Source organism: Osmerus eperlanus, chromosome 15 (assembly GCF_963692335.1).
Source record: "Osmerus eperlanus chromosome 15, fOsmEpe2.1, whole genome shotgun sequence".
Classification (NCBI taxonomy): Eukaryota; Metazoa; Chordata; class Actinopteri; order Osmeriformes; family Osmeridae; genus Osmerus; species Osmerus eperlanus.
Genome location: NC_085032.1, coordinates 16,668,039 through 16,685,989, shown reverse-complemented (window position 1 = coordinate 16,685,989; position 17,951 = coordinate 16,668,039). Strand labels below are relative to the sequence as shown.

Below are 17,951 nucleotides of genomic sequence, written 5' to 3'. Positions count from 1 at the left end.
TTTCTCAACAACATTGCCTACCCTGCCTTTAAGTATAGTCCAATAGAGTGCAGTAGAGTATAGTAGTCATCAAGAACTCGTCAATTATACAAACTTTTTGTATAAAACATTTTTTCAATCTTTCGAAACCTTAAAAAAATATATTTGTTCAACCTTTCAAAACCTTTTTTCCACACAGTGAAAGGAAAGGAGAACAGCGAACCCTGAAACAGTAGATTAAAGCAGAGCACAATAGAGTACAGTAGAGTACAGTAGAGTACAGTAGTAGAGTCTTCATCAAGTACTCATCAATGATGCAACTTTTTCAAAGATATTTTTCAACCTTTCCAAAACCTTTTTTTCTGAAACTTTTTTGAGTTGAAAAATTATAAATAAATGAATATATTATTATTAACACATTGAAATTGTTATCTGACTGACCCAAGGGGGGAACCGTATCACCAGTGGAGAACAAGTTTACTATTTGAAAGTTTACAGTTTGAAACTGCAATCACTCCTGCTTTCCATCCACATCAAAATCACTAGTCAGAGTCGTCTTTTCAGTTGGTTTCTTTGTTTTTTAATAAAAGAGGTTCCTCTTGCGTTTTTTTTTTTTTTTCAGATTAAGGCATCATGCACAAAAACTCAAGACATACAAAAGCATATGCTTCCCATAAGTATAATAATCTGCTCTAACATTTGTAGATTTGCCTGTTAAAAATAAGTCTATACAGGTATGGCGTAGCTGGCATGTGAGTGAATCTAAAAGCAGGTGTGACCTTCGTCACCTGCTGTCACAGTTTCTGTAAACATGACTTTAGCAAAGTAGGTCGGAGATGGGGAGCAAGCTTCGACACCGGAACACATTTCCTGACAGCATGCGAGTCAACCCTGAAGGTTATTTACAATGCAGATTTACCTTAAACACAGATATCCAGGTCTGTTGAATCATTAAGACGTTTAACAAACTTTATGAACAAAGACAGACAGACGAAGGGAGAGTAATGTCCTGTCTCCAAATCCCAGAGTCCCAGTCAGTCTGTGTTTTGATTGGCTGCCTCAACAAGGAAGACTTCCTGGAAGGAGGTGGGGTGGACACGGGTGTGTCTGCTTGTGCTGTACTATACCACGTTGAACACCATGGAGAGGTACTGTTCGTACGACACCTGGATCCAGCCGTCCTGGTCTGTGTCGTAGCGCCTGAACACGTCCGTCAACCTCTGCAGGAGGACACAGTGTTCAGCTGAAGATGACACATTCAGGTCCTCAACATGGGATCTGCTGTTATGTGATGAGGATATTTCAACAAGATCTTTCCAGTGTATGAAGATAGAGAGGATAGGAGTTCAGGCCCAGTGTATGAAGAGAGAGAGGATAGGAGTTCAGGCCCGGTGAGACACAACTTTTCCAACACAAAAGAAGGAGAGAAAATATGTGAGAGCTCGACCTGAGACGGGCAGCTCAGTGGTTAGAGTATCTGACTGCAGATCAAGAGGTTTGAGTCCCCCTGTACGTCGGATATAAGCATCAGCGCGCATTTCTCACCTGTAGAACGATGCAGCACTGGATGAAGTCGTCGAAGGCCACCTGTCCTTTCCTCTGTCGGTCAAACTTCTCTATGAGGGTGCTGTAGAACTGGTCTGACAGGCGATACCCTGAGGGCACAGCACAGCGTCACCTCACACCTCACACACACCTCACAATCACGTCACACACACACATGAACACACACACACCTCACACACACCTCACACACACCTCACACACACACCCAACCAGAGTTACTATCACCTCACACACATCCTCCTACACCACCGATACCACGTGTAACTGAGTTGAATTTGTTAAACTTCCTCCTCAGTATGAACACCGCCCGCCCCATCTGGCTGAAGCTGTGCTGTTTATGAAAGCTGGTGGTTGTGTGCCTGAGTCAGAGGACCCTGGTTCAGATCCCAGAGTGGGCAAGTGAGAGAGGAGTGATACTGAGCGGAGGCACAAGCTCCGCTAGCATCACAGGGCTCAGATACTCCCAGATGGGTGGGCTGGGGGGAGGAGCCTAGTGGTTAGAGTATCTGACTGCAGTTGAGTTTGATTCCCTCTCTGTACACAGTTTTGCACAAAAGCATCTGTTGAATGAACACATCATCATATCTATATAGGTATTATGATGAACTCATCTGCTTCTTGGCATTAATCAGGCGGTCCTCACACCCCTCAGGAAGGTTTGAGTCGAACATTGTGAACTACAGTAATCCCTGCAGCAGCAGCCCTGCAGCAGCAGCCCTGCAGCAGCAGCCCTGCAGCAGCAGCCCTGCAGCAGCAGCCCTGCAGCCGCCCTGCAGCCGCCCTGCAGCAGCCCTGCAGCAGCCCTGCAGCAGCCCTGCAGCCGCCCTGCAGCCGCCCTGCAGCAGCCCTGCAGCAGCCCTGCAGCAGCCCTGCAGCAGCCCTGCAGCCGCCCTGCAGCCGCCCTGCAGCAGCCCTGCAGCAGCCCTGCAGCAGCCCTGCAGCAGCCCTGCAGCAGCCCTGCAGCAGCCCCACCCACCTCCACCCCCGCCCTCCTCCACCCCCCAGCTCTCAGACAGGGAGGCAGTGCAGTAACCTGAACTACTGTAGTGTTTAAGAGCCCGCCCTCCTCCGTCTCCATGGTGATGAGACTGTAGTGTTTAAGAGCCCGCCCTCCTCCGTCTCCATGGTGATGAGAAGCTCAGCTCACCAAACCCAGTTAGCGCCTGCTTCAGCTCGTTCTTGTCGATGAAGCCGGAGTTGTCCCGGTCGTAGGTGCGGAAGATGTTCTGCCAGTCTGTGATGTATTTCCAAACACCGGCAAACTCATTGAAGTTCACGCCTCCCTTGTTCTCCCGGTCGAACATCGCTGTGGAGAGGACAGGACACACACTGATTACACTAACCCAGGAGAACACACACACACTCACAGCCCACACACACACTAACCCAGGAGAACACACACACACTCACAGCCCACACACATACTAACCCAGGAGAACACACACACACTCACAGCCCACACACACACTAACCCAGGAGAACACACACACACACTCACAGCCCACACACACACTAATGGGGTTCATTCCAGTGGTATAATAATGTATGCATGCGTTGCATCAGAGGTGTAGTTCACTTCTAGTAGAAGTGTAGTTCTCTGTGTGAATAGTGCGTTCTGATATGATCTCAGTTGTGACTACAGGTGGAAAGTCCTGCCTGCCTGCCTGAACTCCTGAGGGTGGTAATTACAGTCAGGTCACATGGCTGGCCTAGAACTGCGTGGCTATTTGATCACAAGGGACTGTATTGTACTGTCACACTAGGGACCAGGGAACTGCGGTAAGCCTCAAAACAACACACATACACTGTGTTCTGTATGCATGTCTGACACAATACAGGAGGCATCCTGTGCGTGACACACACACACACGCACACACACGCACACGCACGCATGCACGGACACAGAAGAGTTCAGATTAATACCAAGTCAATTATTATTGACAGAAGCCTTTTTAAACAGACGTACCCAGTTTAAAACAAATCCTCCTTTTCTGCTGTTTTATTGACAGCTGTGTGTTTGCAATCTACTGTGGTGCCTTGTGGGTATTTGTCAGTGAGAGGTTGTTGCCAAGAAGGTAATGAAATGGGGCAGTTGCCATGGATAACCAACAAACAACATTTACTGCAGGACAAAAAGACAGTTGTGTTGTCAGTGTTTAGAGAGCTACAGAGAGGTGGGGGGAGAGGGAGGGAGACTCACATATGATGGAACGTACGGTGACAGGGTTGAAGGGAGTCCATGTGCCTGTAGCAGAGAGACAGGAATTAACATTTAATATTTAACATTTAAATATCAACAAACATATACTGTATTAACAGTGTTATGTTCCTCCAGAACTTCTGACCCTCCTGAGAACACAGCGTTCTAAGGGAGCTTTATCTGCCAGGCTAACGTTAGCAGTGTGCTAGGATCACGTTAGCAGTGTGCCATGCTAATGTTAGCAGTGTGCCAGGCTAATGTTAGCAGTGTGCCATGCTAATGTTAGCAGTGTGCCAGGATAATGTTAGCAGTGTGCCATGCTAATGTTAGCAGTGTGCCAGGCTAATGTTAGCAGTGTGCCAGGCTAATGTTAGCAGTGTGCCATGCTAATGTTAGCAGTGTGCCAGGCTAATGTTAGCAGTGTGCCATGCTAATGTTAGCAGTGTGCCAGGCTAATGTTAGCAGTGTGCCAGGCTAATGTTAGCAGTGTGCCAGGCTAACGTTAGCAGTGTGCCATGCTAATGTTAGCAGTGTGCCAGGCTAATGTTAGCAGTGTGCCATGCTAATGTTAGCAGTGTGCCAGGATAATGTTAGCAGTGTGCCATGCTAATGTTAGCAGTGTGCCAGGCTAATGTTAGCAGTGTGCCAGGCTAATGTTAGCAGTGTGCCATGCTAATGTTAGCAGTGTGCCAGGCTAATGTTAGCAGTGTGCCATGCTAATGTTAGCAGTGTGCCAGGCTAATGTTAGCAGTGTGCCAGGCTAATGTTAGCAGTGTGCCAGGCTAACGTTGGCAGTGTGCCAAGCTAACGTTAGCAGTGTGCCAGGCTAATGTTAGCAGTGTGCCAGGCTAACGTTAGCAGTGTGCCAGGCTAATGTTAGCAGTGTGCCAGGCTAATGTTAGCAGTGTGCCAGGCTAACGTTGGCAGTATGCCAGGCTAATGTTAGCAGTGTGCCAGGCTAATGTTAGCAGTGTGCCAGGCTAACGTTGGCAGTATGCCAGGCTGTGAGCTGTGAAGGTCTCCCAGGATGAGGTGGTGGCTGGCCAGACTGGTCTACTCCAGCACAGCCCTGTCCCCCACCCCGACCTGCCCTGTCCCCCACCCCGACCTGCCCTGTCCCCCACCCCGACCTGCCCTGTCCCCCACCCCACCCCGACCTGCCCCCCACCCCACCCCGACCTGCCCTGTCCCCCACCCCACCCCGACCTGCCCTGTCCCCCACCCCACCCCGACCTGCCCTGTCCCCCACCCCACCCCGACCTGCCCTGTCCCCCACCCCGACCTGCCCTGTCCCCCACCCCTACCTGCCCTGTCCCCCACCCCGACCTGCCCTGTCCCCCACCCCGACCTGCCCTGTCCCCCGACCTGCCCTGTCCCCCACCCCACCCCGACCTGCCCTGTCCCCCACCCCGACCTGCCCTGTCCCCCACCCCGACCTGCCCTGTCCCCCACCCCACCCCGACTTGCCCTGTCCCCCACCCCGACCTGCCCTGTCCCCCACCCCGACCTGCCCTGTCCCCCACCCCGACCTGCCGTGTCACCTGACCTGCCGTGTCACCTGACCTGCCGTGTTGGCCACAGGGCAGGACAGACATCAGAGAGTGTGTGTGTGTGCTGAGGGGTCAGACTGAGCTCCTCCTGAAATGCTGCCACGTGTTTTCAGCCCTGGTCCAGAGAGGGCACCGGTAGGCATAGAGCTGTGTGTGTTACTGTGTGTTGCTGTGTGTGTGTTGCTGTGTGTGTGCAGCACAGAGGGAGCTTTGTTCCACTTGCAAGGCTGGGGCTGACTTCACACACACACACACACACACACACACGGCTGGTCACACACTGGAACACACACAGGGTTGGATTCAACCACAGTAACACACACGCAATTACACACACACACACACTCTGCCACCCGCATCCGTAAAAAAATAACATATGGGGGTGAGCTCAACCTTGAGAGGTGAACCCAAACACACACTCACACACTCACACACTCTCACACAGCTCAGGGCCCCTGTCTGATGCATGTATTCAGAAGACCCTCCTCAACATGGAGGACAGTGTCTGAAAGACCACATGAACACGTCAGGACTTCATTAGAGAGCATCCATAACTCCACCACCCAGTCCAGATCTGGAGACACAAGGGTTGGATGGGGTTAATCCAAATGGAGGCAGAGCTAATCGTAATGTAGGGTTGGGCGACCACCATCTTGCTTATACCAATCCAATCCTTTCCCATCCACACTAGCTTCCAGAACAGTGGAGCTGGTTAGACTGACCTGTTGAGAGCTTAGAGCAGCTCTGACACTACACAGCAGGACGGCAGGGCGGTTTCAGCCCTGCCGGCTCTGACACTACACAGCAGGACGTCAGGGCGGCTTCAGCCCTGCCGGCTCTGACACTACACAGCAGGACGTCAGGGCGGCTTCAGCCCTGCCGGCTCTGACACTACACATGTGAGTCTGAGGGTGGCGGGGCCAGAGTGGGACTGCTGAGAGCACAGACTTCAAAAGACCATAAATATGGTGAGTTACAGCTGCGGCCTATCGGCTATTCATCCGGGGCAGCGGGTTGTCAACAGGCCTGGGGAGGAGGAAAGAAGAGGGGGACACACTGGTGCCTCAGCCCCCCGGCACACAGCTCTCTGGGGGAAGTGATGGGGAGGGAGGGGGCATCATAGAGGAGGGGGGGATGGACAGGAGAGGGATGGAGGAAAGCAGAGGAGAGGCAGAAGGAGAGAACAATGAGAGCGGGGGAGGAGAGAGAGGAGGAGAGAGAGAGAAGAGAGGAGGAGAGGAGAGAGAGGAGGAGAGAGAGAAGAGAGGAGAGGTGAGAGAGGAGGAGAGAGAAGAGAGGAGGAGGAGGGAAAGACAGGAAGCAGATGGAGGAACCTGGACGGGCTAAGACGGTCTCAACGGTGACAATGGCAGCATCCCAGGCAGGGTCGGTGAGGTGTGATGCGAGGACAGACCAAGACCCAGCAGGTCTGCTTGGACACCTCTATCAGGCCAGGACCCAGCAGGTCTACCTGGACACCTCTATCAGGCACGCTGCTTCAGGACTAGAGCGACTGCGAACACTGCACATTCCTGCCTCTAGCAGCCTGAGCAGTGTTCTGTAGCCTGCCAGTGCCTGGGACAGATAACAGCTTCTTTTACTGACACCATCATTGCTTTTTAGTGGGGAATATAAAACGGTATGTGTGTCAGTGTTTATTTTTCTTAAAAAATATAATGAGTTATGTTTTCAGTGAGGTTATTAAAAATATGTTCAGGCTTTACGTACCAAGGTCTACTAATCAGGCTACTTGGAGGGTTCATCTTACATAATAACTAACCCTTGCGAGTGTATTCCCTCCATGTTGGCTCTACGTGGTGCTGGTTGCACAGCTGTGAGGTGGTGAGCTGACTATCAGGCAGCACTGATAACCGCACACTTCCTGGCTCATACAGGAAGTGGACCCGTTTCCTGTGTTGTACTGTGTCACTTGACCTGTATGTCCACTCCACCTGCCTATGCCATTTTGGAACAAAAATAAAACTCCTAATCTGGAGAGGAGATAGAGAATGGGTGGAGGAGGAGGAGGTGTAAAGGAGAGAGAATGGGTGGAGGGAGGAGGAGGTGTAAAGGAGAGAGAATGGGTGGAGGGAGGAGGAGGTGTAAAGGAGAGAGAATGGGTGGAGGGAGGTGTAAAGGAGAGAGAATGGGTGGAGGGAGGAGGAGGTGTAAAGGAGAGAGAATGGGTGGAGGGAGGAGCTGTAGAGTACAGAGAATGGAGATAAGTACCGTTTGATAAAGCCTGCTGCAGTTCTGTGTCTGATATCACTCCACTCCTGTCCTTGTCCACCCTGGGGAAGAAGCACAGATTAGATACTGGCTGAAGGAACACACACACACACCGCCAGCACACTCCAGATGAAACCTTATCCACACTAATCTTCTTGTTGTGTTTTCATCCCTCAATAAAGCGAGACTGAGCCTGGTGGTCAGGAGACAGGTATCTGATGGTGTCTGCAGGGACAGCAGTACTGGTAAGGGCATCTCCCAGAGGCCAGGTGGGAGACAGTACTCCAGGAAGACAGACAGGTGGGAGACAGTACTCCAGGAAGACAGACAGGTGGGAGACAGTACTCCAGGAAGACAGACAGGTGGGAGACAGTACTCCAGGAAGACAGACAGGTGGGAGACAGTACTCCAGGAAGACAGACAGGTGGGAGACAGTACTCCAGGAAGACAGACAGGTGGGAGACAGTACTCCAGGAAGACAGACAGGTGGGAGACAGTACTCCAGGAAGACAGACAGGTGGGAGACAGTACTCCAGGAAGACAGACAGGTGGGAGACAGTACTCCAGGAAGACAGACAGGTGGGAGACAGTACTCCAGGAAGACAGACAGGTGGGAGACAGTACTCCAGGAAGACAGACAGGTGGGAGACAGTACTCCAGGAAGACAGACAGGTGGGAGACAGTACTCCAGGAAGACAGACAGGTGGGAGACAGTACTCCAGGAAGACAGACAGTAGTGAAAGCGGAGAACAACAGGACACATGCTGTGATTGGGTATTATTTTACAAATCTGGACCATTGTGGAACATGAAACCATAGTATCTCACACAGACAAGATGTGATGACACAATCCTGCAACAGAACTGCAGCTAGGACTACTATAGACTATAGAGAGTACACCTAAAACTGATTTAAGATTACAGCTTGATGAAGACAGGTTTTGTGGAAGTGAATCTCAGTCATCCCTATCCGATAACACTTTAATACACCTGAAGGCCTGATATGCCCTGGAGAGCAGCCATTGCCGACCTTTTCCATAGCTCTAATATTTTAGCAGCCGCCCAACACATTTGTTTACTTAATTCGCGCTTATCACACATGTTTAACAACACCACAAGAGCCAAATAGTTCGCTTCATATAGCAATCAAATAAGACCAAGTGTCCCTCAGCGCCACAGTGAGCAAACAGAGAGGTAACCTAGCAACCACGTCCAGGCCAGGTCTAGAACTTCCAGTGATCCTGTGAGCTATTTAGCGATTTATGTGTATGAGTTGGATAAACCTTACCTTCGTAATTGTCGATGTAGCTCGAAACGTACAATTTAAACCTCTTTTCCCTCCTCTTGCTTGAAGGGCAGCAACATAGACTCAGTTTTACATCATTGATTGTCCTTTTGGGAAGATAATCCGAACTCCTAGTAAAAACCGGCATTTTGTGTTTGAGAAAATGAGAAAGTGATGAGATAGTGGGCGTTTGCAAATTAGGGTGGAAAAGTCAGTTGGTCTATAGTCAACGTTCCAAGCGTAACTATTGACGTTTCGGTCATGATGAATTAAAGGCAATATTTAATACAAAATTTTGGAAAAAAATTGTAAGAATTGTAATAATAATTTACCAACAGTATACATAAATATTTTTATATAAAAATGTTCATACTTTAGTTTTCATTGGTTTGCGGCCCACCTGTATTACCCTGCCGGCCCACTGAGGCCGCGGCCCACAGGGTGGGAATCTCTGCCCTAAAGGTTTGATTTCCTGTCCTAACCATTAACGCTTCTGAGGGAATGTCTTAAGACGTTTGTCAGGTGAATATTGACAGCAACAACACTTTGCCTTCTAGTTATGAAACAACCTCCTCTGTCTACAGAGCAATCCTCCCATGACTCACTCGTTCCTTAGCAACCTCCAGTCCAAACCTACCGACCTACAAACTCTACGGACCGACTCCAGTGTGTAGGCGGCTGGAATGAAGAGAGAAACTCCCAAAGAAAAACATGGCGGCTTCTTCTTCATGAAGGGCCGCTTTGTGACCGTGGAGGTGGGGAATGTAGAGAGGAGGGCGACTCGGTGACCACCCTTTACTAAACACGGTTGGGGTTGAGAGGGTGCTTACGTGTGGAACGGAGCTGTGAAGAAAGCATACTACTCTCTCTCTCCGTCCCTGCCCCTCTCTTCTCCCTCTCTCTGTCCTTCCCTCTCCCTCCCTCCCTACCTCCCTCCTCTCCCTCTCCTCCCCTCCCCTCTCTCCCCCTCTCTCTCCCTCTGCCTCTCTCCCCCTCCCTCCCTCTCCCTCCCTCCCTCTCCCTCCCTCCCTCTCTCTCCCTCCCTCTCCCTCTCCCTCCCTCCATCCCCCTCCCTCCCTCCCCCTCTCCCTCTCCCTCCCTCCATCTCCCTCTCCCTCCCTCTCCCTCTCCCTCTCTTCTTCCCTCTCCCTCCCTCCCTCCCCCTCCCTCCCTCCATCTCCCTCCCTCTCCCTCTCCCTCTCCCTCTCCCTCTCCCTCTCCCTCTCCCTCTCCCTCTCCCTCTCCCTCTCCCTCCCTCCCTTCCCCTCCCTCTCTCCCTCCCTCTCTCTCTGCTTTGTTTAGCTTCTGAGCTGCAGGTAAAACAGGCAGAGATGTTGTGCTTCATTTAAAAAAGCATTTTTTTCCCCCTGAGGCGTCACCATCTGTGTGTTTTGATTACTGGATTCAGGACGTATCTTGAGTCCAAGGCTGCTACTGGAGAGTTTCCCAGGCCTCTCTCACTCTTTCCTACGGGGTGGTCAGGTCAGGACATGTTAGGCTGCACTGGCGCAACTTTTCCATTCAAACGGCTGAGAGCCGGCTGGGTTAGGGTGCCCTCGTGGCTCACTGGGTGGAGCGAGCACCACGTAGGCTGACACTTCTCTCCCCTCTCTCTCTCCATTACATGTTGTACACTGTCAATATGCAAAAAATACATAGACTGTAACTATATTTGCATCTAAGATTTTGTTTGTGTCACGTAGTCTTCCAGTCTTTCAGTAATCTGATAAACAAAACCATATGTTTCATAACTTATGTTAAGACTGTACTAAGGAGCCAGTCATTGTGTTTTCTAACACGCCCATCTGGATCTCATTCTGGACGTGTGTGGTTCTTTGTTGCGTGTAGGTTCTGTCATGGAAACCAAGTCATGCTTGTATGAGAGTTCCATGAGTCAGACTAAACAGCTCTAAAGCTCTGCGTTACTGAGTGAGTCATGATGTTTACCCTTTGACCTTGGTGAAGTCACATGACACAGAAGGGAATTCCAGCACCAGGCAGAAACACCAGCAGCTCTGCTCACCGGAATCATCTGAGCAGTGAACCATGGGAGAGGGAGTGTGTGTATGTGTTATACAGACAGAGAGAGAGACAGAGAGAGAGAGAGAGAGAGAGAGAGAGAGAGAGAGAGAGAGAGAGAGAGAGAGAGAGACAGAGAGAGAGAGAGAGAGAGAGAGAGAGAGAGAGAGACAGAGAGAGAGAGACAGAGACAGAGACAGAGACAGAGAGAGAGTCCATGAAACTCAGACAAGCCTGACAGTTTTCTAGGTTTTTCCTCCTTATAAATAATTTGTTAAGGTGTTTCAGGTCTTGCATGCCTGCAGCATTTTAATGTTGTGAGAAAGCAAAGCTTAAGGAATCCTCTGCAGTATTACATAACTCATTACTACCACAAGGGGCACAAGCAACTGCCTTCTCCTGTCCAACCTTACGCCAGGGCTTGAGACGGTTATTATGAGTTTAATATGACACTTTCTGAAACTGATTTCGAAAGCGCCACCACTTTTGGTTCTGATCGTACATGAGAGCAGCATGTGTACGTGATAGAATCCATTATTCTACATGAATATACATTTCAGTTATGAAGTACTGGTTTAAACTGGTAACTGCTATCATGACTAACCAGGCCTTGAGTGTACACGAGTGAAAATGTTCTAAACTGTCATAACTGTAATACACACATCTCAACATCTTAAGTACAATCTTGTTTAAAGGGTTGTGGCTATTTGTTGTGAAAATCATATTGTCAAGTACAATTTTCACTCAAACATCCACGGAGGACATACAAATTAACTTTCTATATTACTGTAAGCGAACAGATAAAAAAAAAAATCGTGAAAACGAAACGACCGTTCTTTTCTCAGTCCTCGGGACCGTTCTGCGGTAGACAGCAGTACTATTAACGTGGAGCTCAAACGAATGCGGACAAATAGGCTACTCAATCGTTTTAGATTTATTTTTTTACTCACCTCTGAAAAATATTCCAAAGAAACCCTTGGTCCGGAGGTGCGTTGTTGTAAGGAGCCGCTCTGTACGGACTGTGATATGCCATTTTAAAAGCTTTCCTGCTTAATTTGTGCTATTAAAAACAAGCCTACCCTCCGCTCTTCAATCTGTCACTGACATTCCTCGCGCAGAGGCGTGGCGTGAAACTCTCACCACTTCCCATACGCTACGTCACAGGGCCACCTCCACACTATCTTCCACTTAAATTTTCAAATTAGCTTCTTTTTTTTTTACTGTTATTCGTTGGGTGCCTTAAACGGAGACATATCTGCTAGATGTGTTTCATAATATATATATTATTTTTTTTTAATATATATTTTAACATGAGAGGCGGTAAATTTCAAAGCAGCATGTGTATCTGTGTACAAGTCAGGAGATCGCTATCCAACTTGTACTCAACCTTACAAGCTGATTGGACCAGACTGTCATGGTGGCGGGAACAGTGCCCTGCTGTGTGACTTGGCTGTCCCGCTAGCTGTCTGTCTGAGGAGAATATTAAACCTGTCAACCCTCCAACACCTATCCGATAATCTACTGCAAAATCACAAAATAACCATCAAGTAAAATGTTTTATTATCCTAACGTTCTTCAACGCCACACTGGCTGCTTTTCCACTATTTGGTGAGGAAATGTAGCTTGATACTGTAAACTAGCCATCTCCTTGCAGCTAGCTAGGGACATGCCGAGTAAAATAACCTGTTAGCTACAGCTAGTAGTTGAGCTAGCTACTTTCCGTAACTGTTATTTACTTTGCAGGTTGGCGGCAACCAAAGGGATTCGGATAACTCGCAGGGAACTCATGAAAGTGAATGTTGGACGGACATGGTAAACATGGCAATGCCTTCTCTCCAACCGACTGTACTAGCCGCTTTGTATGGAGGCGGCGGTAACCCGCGGAGGTCGAATCCTTATTCTAGCCAATACAATACTTTTGTTTGATCACACACATTTTAGGTAAAATATTAGGCTGTAGCCCACCGTGGGAAGAAAAATAATAGAAAAACCTTTGAAGAAAGAACTTTTGAAGACATTTTTATGTGGTACTAAAACTTACAACCATTGTTTTAAATTCATTTCCAGTGAGGACATCCTGGATTACGTGACGGTTCAGATGCCGCCGCTCCACCCCAGTCTCCCGCGGCCCAGATTCTCCCTCTACCTGTCCTCACAACTTCAGTATGGCATCGTTATCGTTTACCATCGCCAATGTGCCTTTCTACTGGGTGAGAGGGGGGAGGGTGAGAGGGATGAAGGGCTCTCATTCTAAGGGCACTCATTTATCTGTGATTTACTCGCTGACTATTATATGAAATGCCTCTTGAGTCAAGAGTCTTGACGCCTTCCACCTGAAATAAAGTCTGGTATTAAACAGCACCCTGATCACAGTCTTCAGAGCCATCAGCGTCACGTGACCGCTCAAAGAGAATAGCCTTGTCTCTAGATTTGTGGTCAATGTGATGTCATACTCTGACCTCTGACCTCCAGACGAGGTGCAGCAGATCATCGACCGCCTGCTGCGCTCTGAGAGATACATGCGCATCGACATGGCCGAAACTGACAGGTCCCTACACACACACACAGTACACTGCAACAAAAACAGCATCATACTGTTGCAGTCTTATTACACAGTAATACGTACGTAACAATAAGATCTCAAATGTGACAACCCTTCTTCCCCCCCTCTTCCCTCCCCTCCCAGGCTAGCCCTGGATGTCCCTGACTCCCTGCTGTTCCTGAGGGAGGCAGAAGGGGCGCAGGACCCCTTCTTTGGGGTGATGGGCCTGGAGCACGAGCTGCCCAGCCCCTATAAAATGCCCCAGGTGAGTCAGCACAGAAAAAACAAGCACACCCTAAACTCTTGCCCCACACTACACTACATCACTTATATTTGATTAATTTAGCATATGTTTTTATCCAAAGCAGCATACAAATAGTGTATTAAGAATGACACACACAGGGTGCTGATAGTTATGTAGGTAACCTCTTTAGTGGAAAAGGTCGCATGAAGTTCTACACATTATATGTTTACCTTTACCAGGGTACTAGTCACTGCTGTAGTTAATGCTGCTCTTCTTCAGCCCTGGCAGCTGATGGACACAGTGACTCCACAGCGCTCCCTGGTGGACAGTCAGAGATCTGCACAAGACCAGGAAGGTGAGACATGTGATTGTTTCTGATTGTTTGTCAAACAGGATAAAACGTCAGATTTACGATGTGGCTGTGGTTCCCCATTTTATAATCCCTCTCTCTCTCTCTCTCCTCCAGGGTTCAGGTCTCCTCCAGCTGGGATCTCCCTGCAGGAGAAGGAGCCTCTGGTCATCCTGGAGCCTGAGGTACGCTCCCTGCAGCTGCTCTGCACTGACCCTGCTCTGCACTGACCCTGCTCTGCACTGACCCTGCTCTGCACTAACATCATCTACTCTACTCTCCCTGTCTCTATCCTTCTCTCTCCTCTTTCTCATTCTCTGTCCATTCTCCCTCCCCTCCCTATCTCCATCCCTCCCATCTCCCTTCCCTCCTTATCTCCCTCCCTCCCCTCCTTATCTCCCTCCCTATCTCCCTCCTTCCCCTCCTTATCTCCCTCCCTATATCCCATCTCCCTCCCCTACTTATCTCCCTCCCTCCCCTCCTTATCTCCCTCCCCCTTCCCTATCTCCCTCCCGGTCAGTTTGCTGGAGCAGAGCTTCCAGATGCCACCGCCACCGAGATAGACCTGCTGCTGGAGCAGCCAGATCTGTTCCTCAGGGGTGAGGGGGGGGAGGGGTGAGAGGGGAGGAGAGCAATAACCAGATCAAGCATGCTATCAGCGTTACGTACATGATCCTAGCTAGAGTACTGGTGTGTGACAGATGTGGAGGAGAGGGAGAGGGAGAGAGAGGCAGACCAGGAAAGAACAACTGAGAAAGCCATCACCTCCATAGACCAGTAAGTAGAGAGAGCAGTTATACATCTATACACCAGCAGGAACACAGCCCAGTGTCCAGGCTGTGTCCCTGTGTGTCCAGGCTGTGAGGTGTGTGTACAGGCTGTGAGGTGTGTGTCCAGGCTGTGAGGTGTGTGTCCAGGCTGTGAGGTGTGTCCCCCTGTGTATCCAGGCTGAGGGAGTCCGTGCTGGGGCAGGACAGGGACGGTCTCTGGCTGCAGGACGAGCAGGCTGACCAGCCCCTCAAGGTCATTACCGCGGAGACGACCCCTCGGCTGGTGGCCACGCCCCCTGCCTTGGCCATCTCAGAGAGAGAGGGGGCACCGGAGAGATCCTGTGGAGAGGTGTGTCTGCTCTACCTCTCTCCTCTCTCCCTTTCTGGCCTTCTCTCACTTCTTATCTCCCAATCTCTTCTTCTCATTCCCTCCCATCTCTCTATTTCCTCCATCCTTCTCCCTGTCTCTCCTTTTTCTCATTCTCCCTTCTCTCTCTCTCTCTCTCTCTCTCTCTCTCTCTCTCTCTCTCTCTCTCTCTCTCTCTCTCTCTCTCTCTCTCTCTCTCTCTCTCTCTCTCTCTCTCTCTCTCTCTCTCTCTCTCTCTCTCAGGGTGATGCTCCTCCCAGGAAGCGTGGTCGCAGATGTCAGCTGATCTTCGCTGACCCCCATGTGCAAATCTCCCAGGATGCAATGCGGGTGCAGATTGGGGACCCCTTAGCTGAGACCCTTCCTTTAGTAAGTCCAGACCCTCTCTTCTCCTCTCTTCCTCTCTTCTCTCTTCCTCCTCTTCTGTCCTCATGTATGACATGTATGACACACATAAATGTGTGTTTCAGTCTCGGGTGTTGATGGAACGTCCCTCTACAACCAAGACCCTCCCTGCTGTGCTGTTCAGTGCCCCCGCTGGCCGTGAGTGTGTACTGCACATATACAGACATGAAGTCAATACCTCTCCTCACAGCCTGTCACCGTTAATCCACCCAATCACATCTAATTTCCTAATCCAATCACTTTTGACCTTTTTACGCAGCCCACTTCCACTCCGACCTCCTTTCACTATGGAAACAGTGTGCGGTCCTCACCACCTTCCCTCGCTCCAGGGAACGGAGAGGGGAGGGGGAGGGGGAGGGGGGGGAAGCCAGCTCTGAGCTGGGGAGAGAGGTGGGGAGGAGGGAGAGGAGGAGAAGGTCCAGCAGGAGAGAGGTGAGCTCATGTTCCTGGTCCTCGTGAGGGTTTAGTATGATGAGTGAACCCATGGGACCTGATTTCCTGGACATCATGGAGTGTGTACGTGTGTGTACGTGTGTGTATGTCTTTGCAGGTCCCTCGTGAGCTGGTGGAGTCAGGACTCCAGTCTGAAGCCTCAGGTCAGACTAGCTGCTGGTACACCTGTTCACCACAGGGGGCGCACTCTTAAAGTAGCTACAGTATAATGTCTGGGGCTGGGTGTTAGCGGTAGCGCGTGTTAGCGGTAACGCGTGTTAGCGGTAGCGCGTGTTAGCGGTAGCGTGTGCTGTGTTGTCCTGCAGCGGTAGCGGTAGCATGTGCTGTGTTGTCCTTCAGCGTTAGCGGTGTCGGGGGTTCTGCTGGACGTGTCGAAGGAGGACAGGTCTCTGGACCAGATCACACCAGCCAGCAGATGGTAAGACACACTGGGACAGAGAGGGGACTGCACTGCTCAATGTCACACACATGGTAAAGTTTCTGTGTGTGTGTGTGTGTGCAGGTCCCCCCAGGAGGAGCAGCAGGGGAACATGGAGCCCATAGTGGAGGAACACGTACCACTTCCTGAAGGAGAAGCAGGAACAGGAAGCTGGGACGTCTCTACACAGGAAGTGCTCAGGTCAGCAGAAGAACACTTCAGATGAGTGTAGAGCAGGAAGAGTTATGTCTCTTTACCATCCTGCTCCCCTCTCTCTTCTTCACAGGCTGGTCACCTCCTGTCTCCAGACGTTTGGCCAGGCGGTCTTCCACTCTCTGCTGCCCCCCGAGGCAGAGCGCGGTACTGCGGCCAGCGTCTTCTCCAGCCTGCTGGGTCAGTCTGGTCTTCCTCCACTCAATTCATCCGTTCATTAATAATCATGTGTTTCTGCAAAGCTGTGTGTTTCTGGTTCTGATCTGAGTGTTTCTGCAGAGCTGTGTGTTTTTGGTTCTGATCTGAGTGTTTCTGCAGAGCTGGTGTCAGAGAGAAAGCTGGCTGTGAGCCAGGCCCAGCCCTATGGACCAATCAGCATCCACCGTGCCCTGCTCTCCTAGACCTGCTGAGACTGGCATGGAAACACACACACACACACTGACAGATAATGTGAAAGAATCTCTTTCATCAAATCATCCCAGAAATGGTGTTCTGACACAAAACTGAAATGATGTCGAGCAGTTTTGATAATTTTTATATAAATGTACTCAAGAGGTTTAGATTACTGTTCCATAAGGCTGTTTGCTCAAGTTTTACATTCAGAGTTTTACATACATAAAAACTTTTTATCGATTTATATATATATTTATCAATATATTTATTCTAAATAATTTATCACCCAAACTGTCTTTTCTATATTTAATATGTTTTATAAATAGACAATGTTTTGTCCTTTGGCAATTGTGAGATGGCTGTTTTCTCTTGGTTGTCCTGTTTTAATACTGTTTTTAAATAACACTAAATAAACTGGCTTTTAACAAATAACAAACATATATATATATATATTCTTGTTGAGTGAAAAAGTGTAATACTTTTAATACCTTTTAATACAGTACTGTTCACAGTAGGGGGCAGTAGAGCTCTGAAAGGTCGGCCAGGCAGGTTGACCTATGACCTAATCCCTCACCATGATGACATAGTGCCTGTCTGGCAGGACATCACATGTGATCTCATGCCTGAATCACTCGGTACAATTAAACTGAGGACTGGAGGAACAGGGCAGTGGACTGAGTCAGTCTATCTGAATGTAGAGTGTCACTGCAATGGCACAGAGCCAGCGGTGAAGGTCGAGCTTGTTCTGGAACATGAGGTTACGGTGACTTCGGATGGTGAAAAGAAGGGACGCGGTGTTACAGAGACGTCCCCAGACGGCCTGAGAGCCGAGAGGAAGAGCTGGTCTAGAACTGCCACTCAGGAAGAGCTGGTCTAGAACCGCCACTGAGGAAGAGCTGGTCTAGAACCGCCACTGAGGAAGAGCCGGTCTAGAACCACCACTGAGGAAGAGCTGGTCTAGAACCACCAC

General features: G+C 49.7%; 2 protein-coding genes across 4 annotated transcripts; one reads left to right on the top strand and one right to left on the bottom strand.

Moving 5' to 3' along the window:
* Nucleotides 1–536: 536 nt before the first annotated feature.
* On the bottom strand, nt 537–11,956 carry pdcd6 (programmed cell death 6). Of its 2 annotated transcripts, XM_062479893.1 has the most exons (6): nt 11,778–11,950; nt 7,525–7,586; nt 3,746–3,790; nt 2,693–2,851; nt 1,525–1,634; nt 537–1,199 (listed from the first exon to the last, which is right to left on the bottom strand). In XM_062479893.1, exons 1-6 carry the CDS (start codon nt 11,858–11,860, stop codon nt 1,101–1,103), a joined length of 558 nt encoding a protein of 185 aa, XP_062335877.1. In that variant the 5' UTR covers nt 11,861–11,950; the 3' UTR covers nt 537–1,100. The 2 variants fall into 2 exon arrangements, with proteins under 2 accessions (XP_062335877.1, XP_062335878.1); XM_062479894.1 differs by lacking the exon at nt 3,746–3,790 and having other exon boundaries at nt 11,778–11,956.
* Nucleotides 11,957–12,213: 257 nt separating this feature from the next.
* rec8b (REC8 meiotic recombination protein b) lies at nt 12,214–17,401 on the top strand. Of its 2 annotated transcripts, XM_062479733.1 has the most exons (18): nt 12,214–12,435; nt 12,571–12,639; nt 12,895–13,037; nt 13,300–13,375; nt 13,514–13,634; nt 13,893–13,968; nt 14,080–14,147; nt 14,483–14,561; nt 14,664–14,739; nt 14,910–15,081; nt 15,343–15,468; nt 15,570–15,642; nt 15,764–15,936; nt 16,055–16,100; nt 16,297–16,375; nt 16,460–16,576; nt 16,662–16,768; nt 16,907–17,401. In XM_062479733.1, the coding sequence occupies exons 1-18, from the start codon at nt 12,380–12,382 to the stop codon at nt 16,987–16,989; spliced, it is 1,740 nt and encodes a 579-aa protein (XP_062335717.1). In that variant the 5' UTR covers nt 12,214–12,379; the 3' UTR covers nt 16,990–17,401. The 2 variants fall into 2 exon arrangements, with proteins under 2 accessions (XP_062335717.1, XP_062335718.1); XM_062479734.1 differs by lacking the exon at nt 12,214–12,435 and having other exon boundaries at nt 12,629–12,768.
* Nucleotides 17,402–17,951: the final 550 nt, after the last annotated feature.

Excerpts from the sequence above, each read along its gene's own strand:
- pdcd6 (XM_062479893.1), bottom strand. The coding sequence starts at position 11,860 with ATGGCATATCACAGTCCGTACAGAGCGGCTCCTTACAACAACGCACCT. Across the intron at positions 7,587-11,777 it reads CTTTGGAATATTTTTCAGAG|GGTGGACAAGGACAGGAGTG; the intron begins GTGAGTAAAAAA and ends CTTCTTCCCCAG. Across the intron at positions 1,200-1,524 it reads AGTGCTGCATCGTTCTACAG|AGGTTGACGGACGTGTTCAG; the intron begins GTGAGAAATGCG and ends GTCCTCCTGCAG.
- rec8b (XM_062479733.1), top strand. The coding sequence starts at position 12,380 with ATGTTTTATTATCCTAACGTTCTTCAACGCCACACTGGCTGCTTTTCC. Across the intron at positions 16,101-16,296 it reads ACTCCAGTCTGAAGCCTCAG|CGTTAGCGGTGTCGGGGGTT; the intron begins GTCAGACTAGCT and ends GTTGTCCTTCAG. Across the intron at positions 16,376-16,459 it reads ATCACACCAGCCAGCAGATG|GTCCCCCCAGGAGGAGCAGC; the intron begins GTAAGACACACT and ends GTGTGTGTGCAG.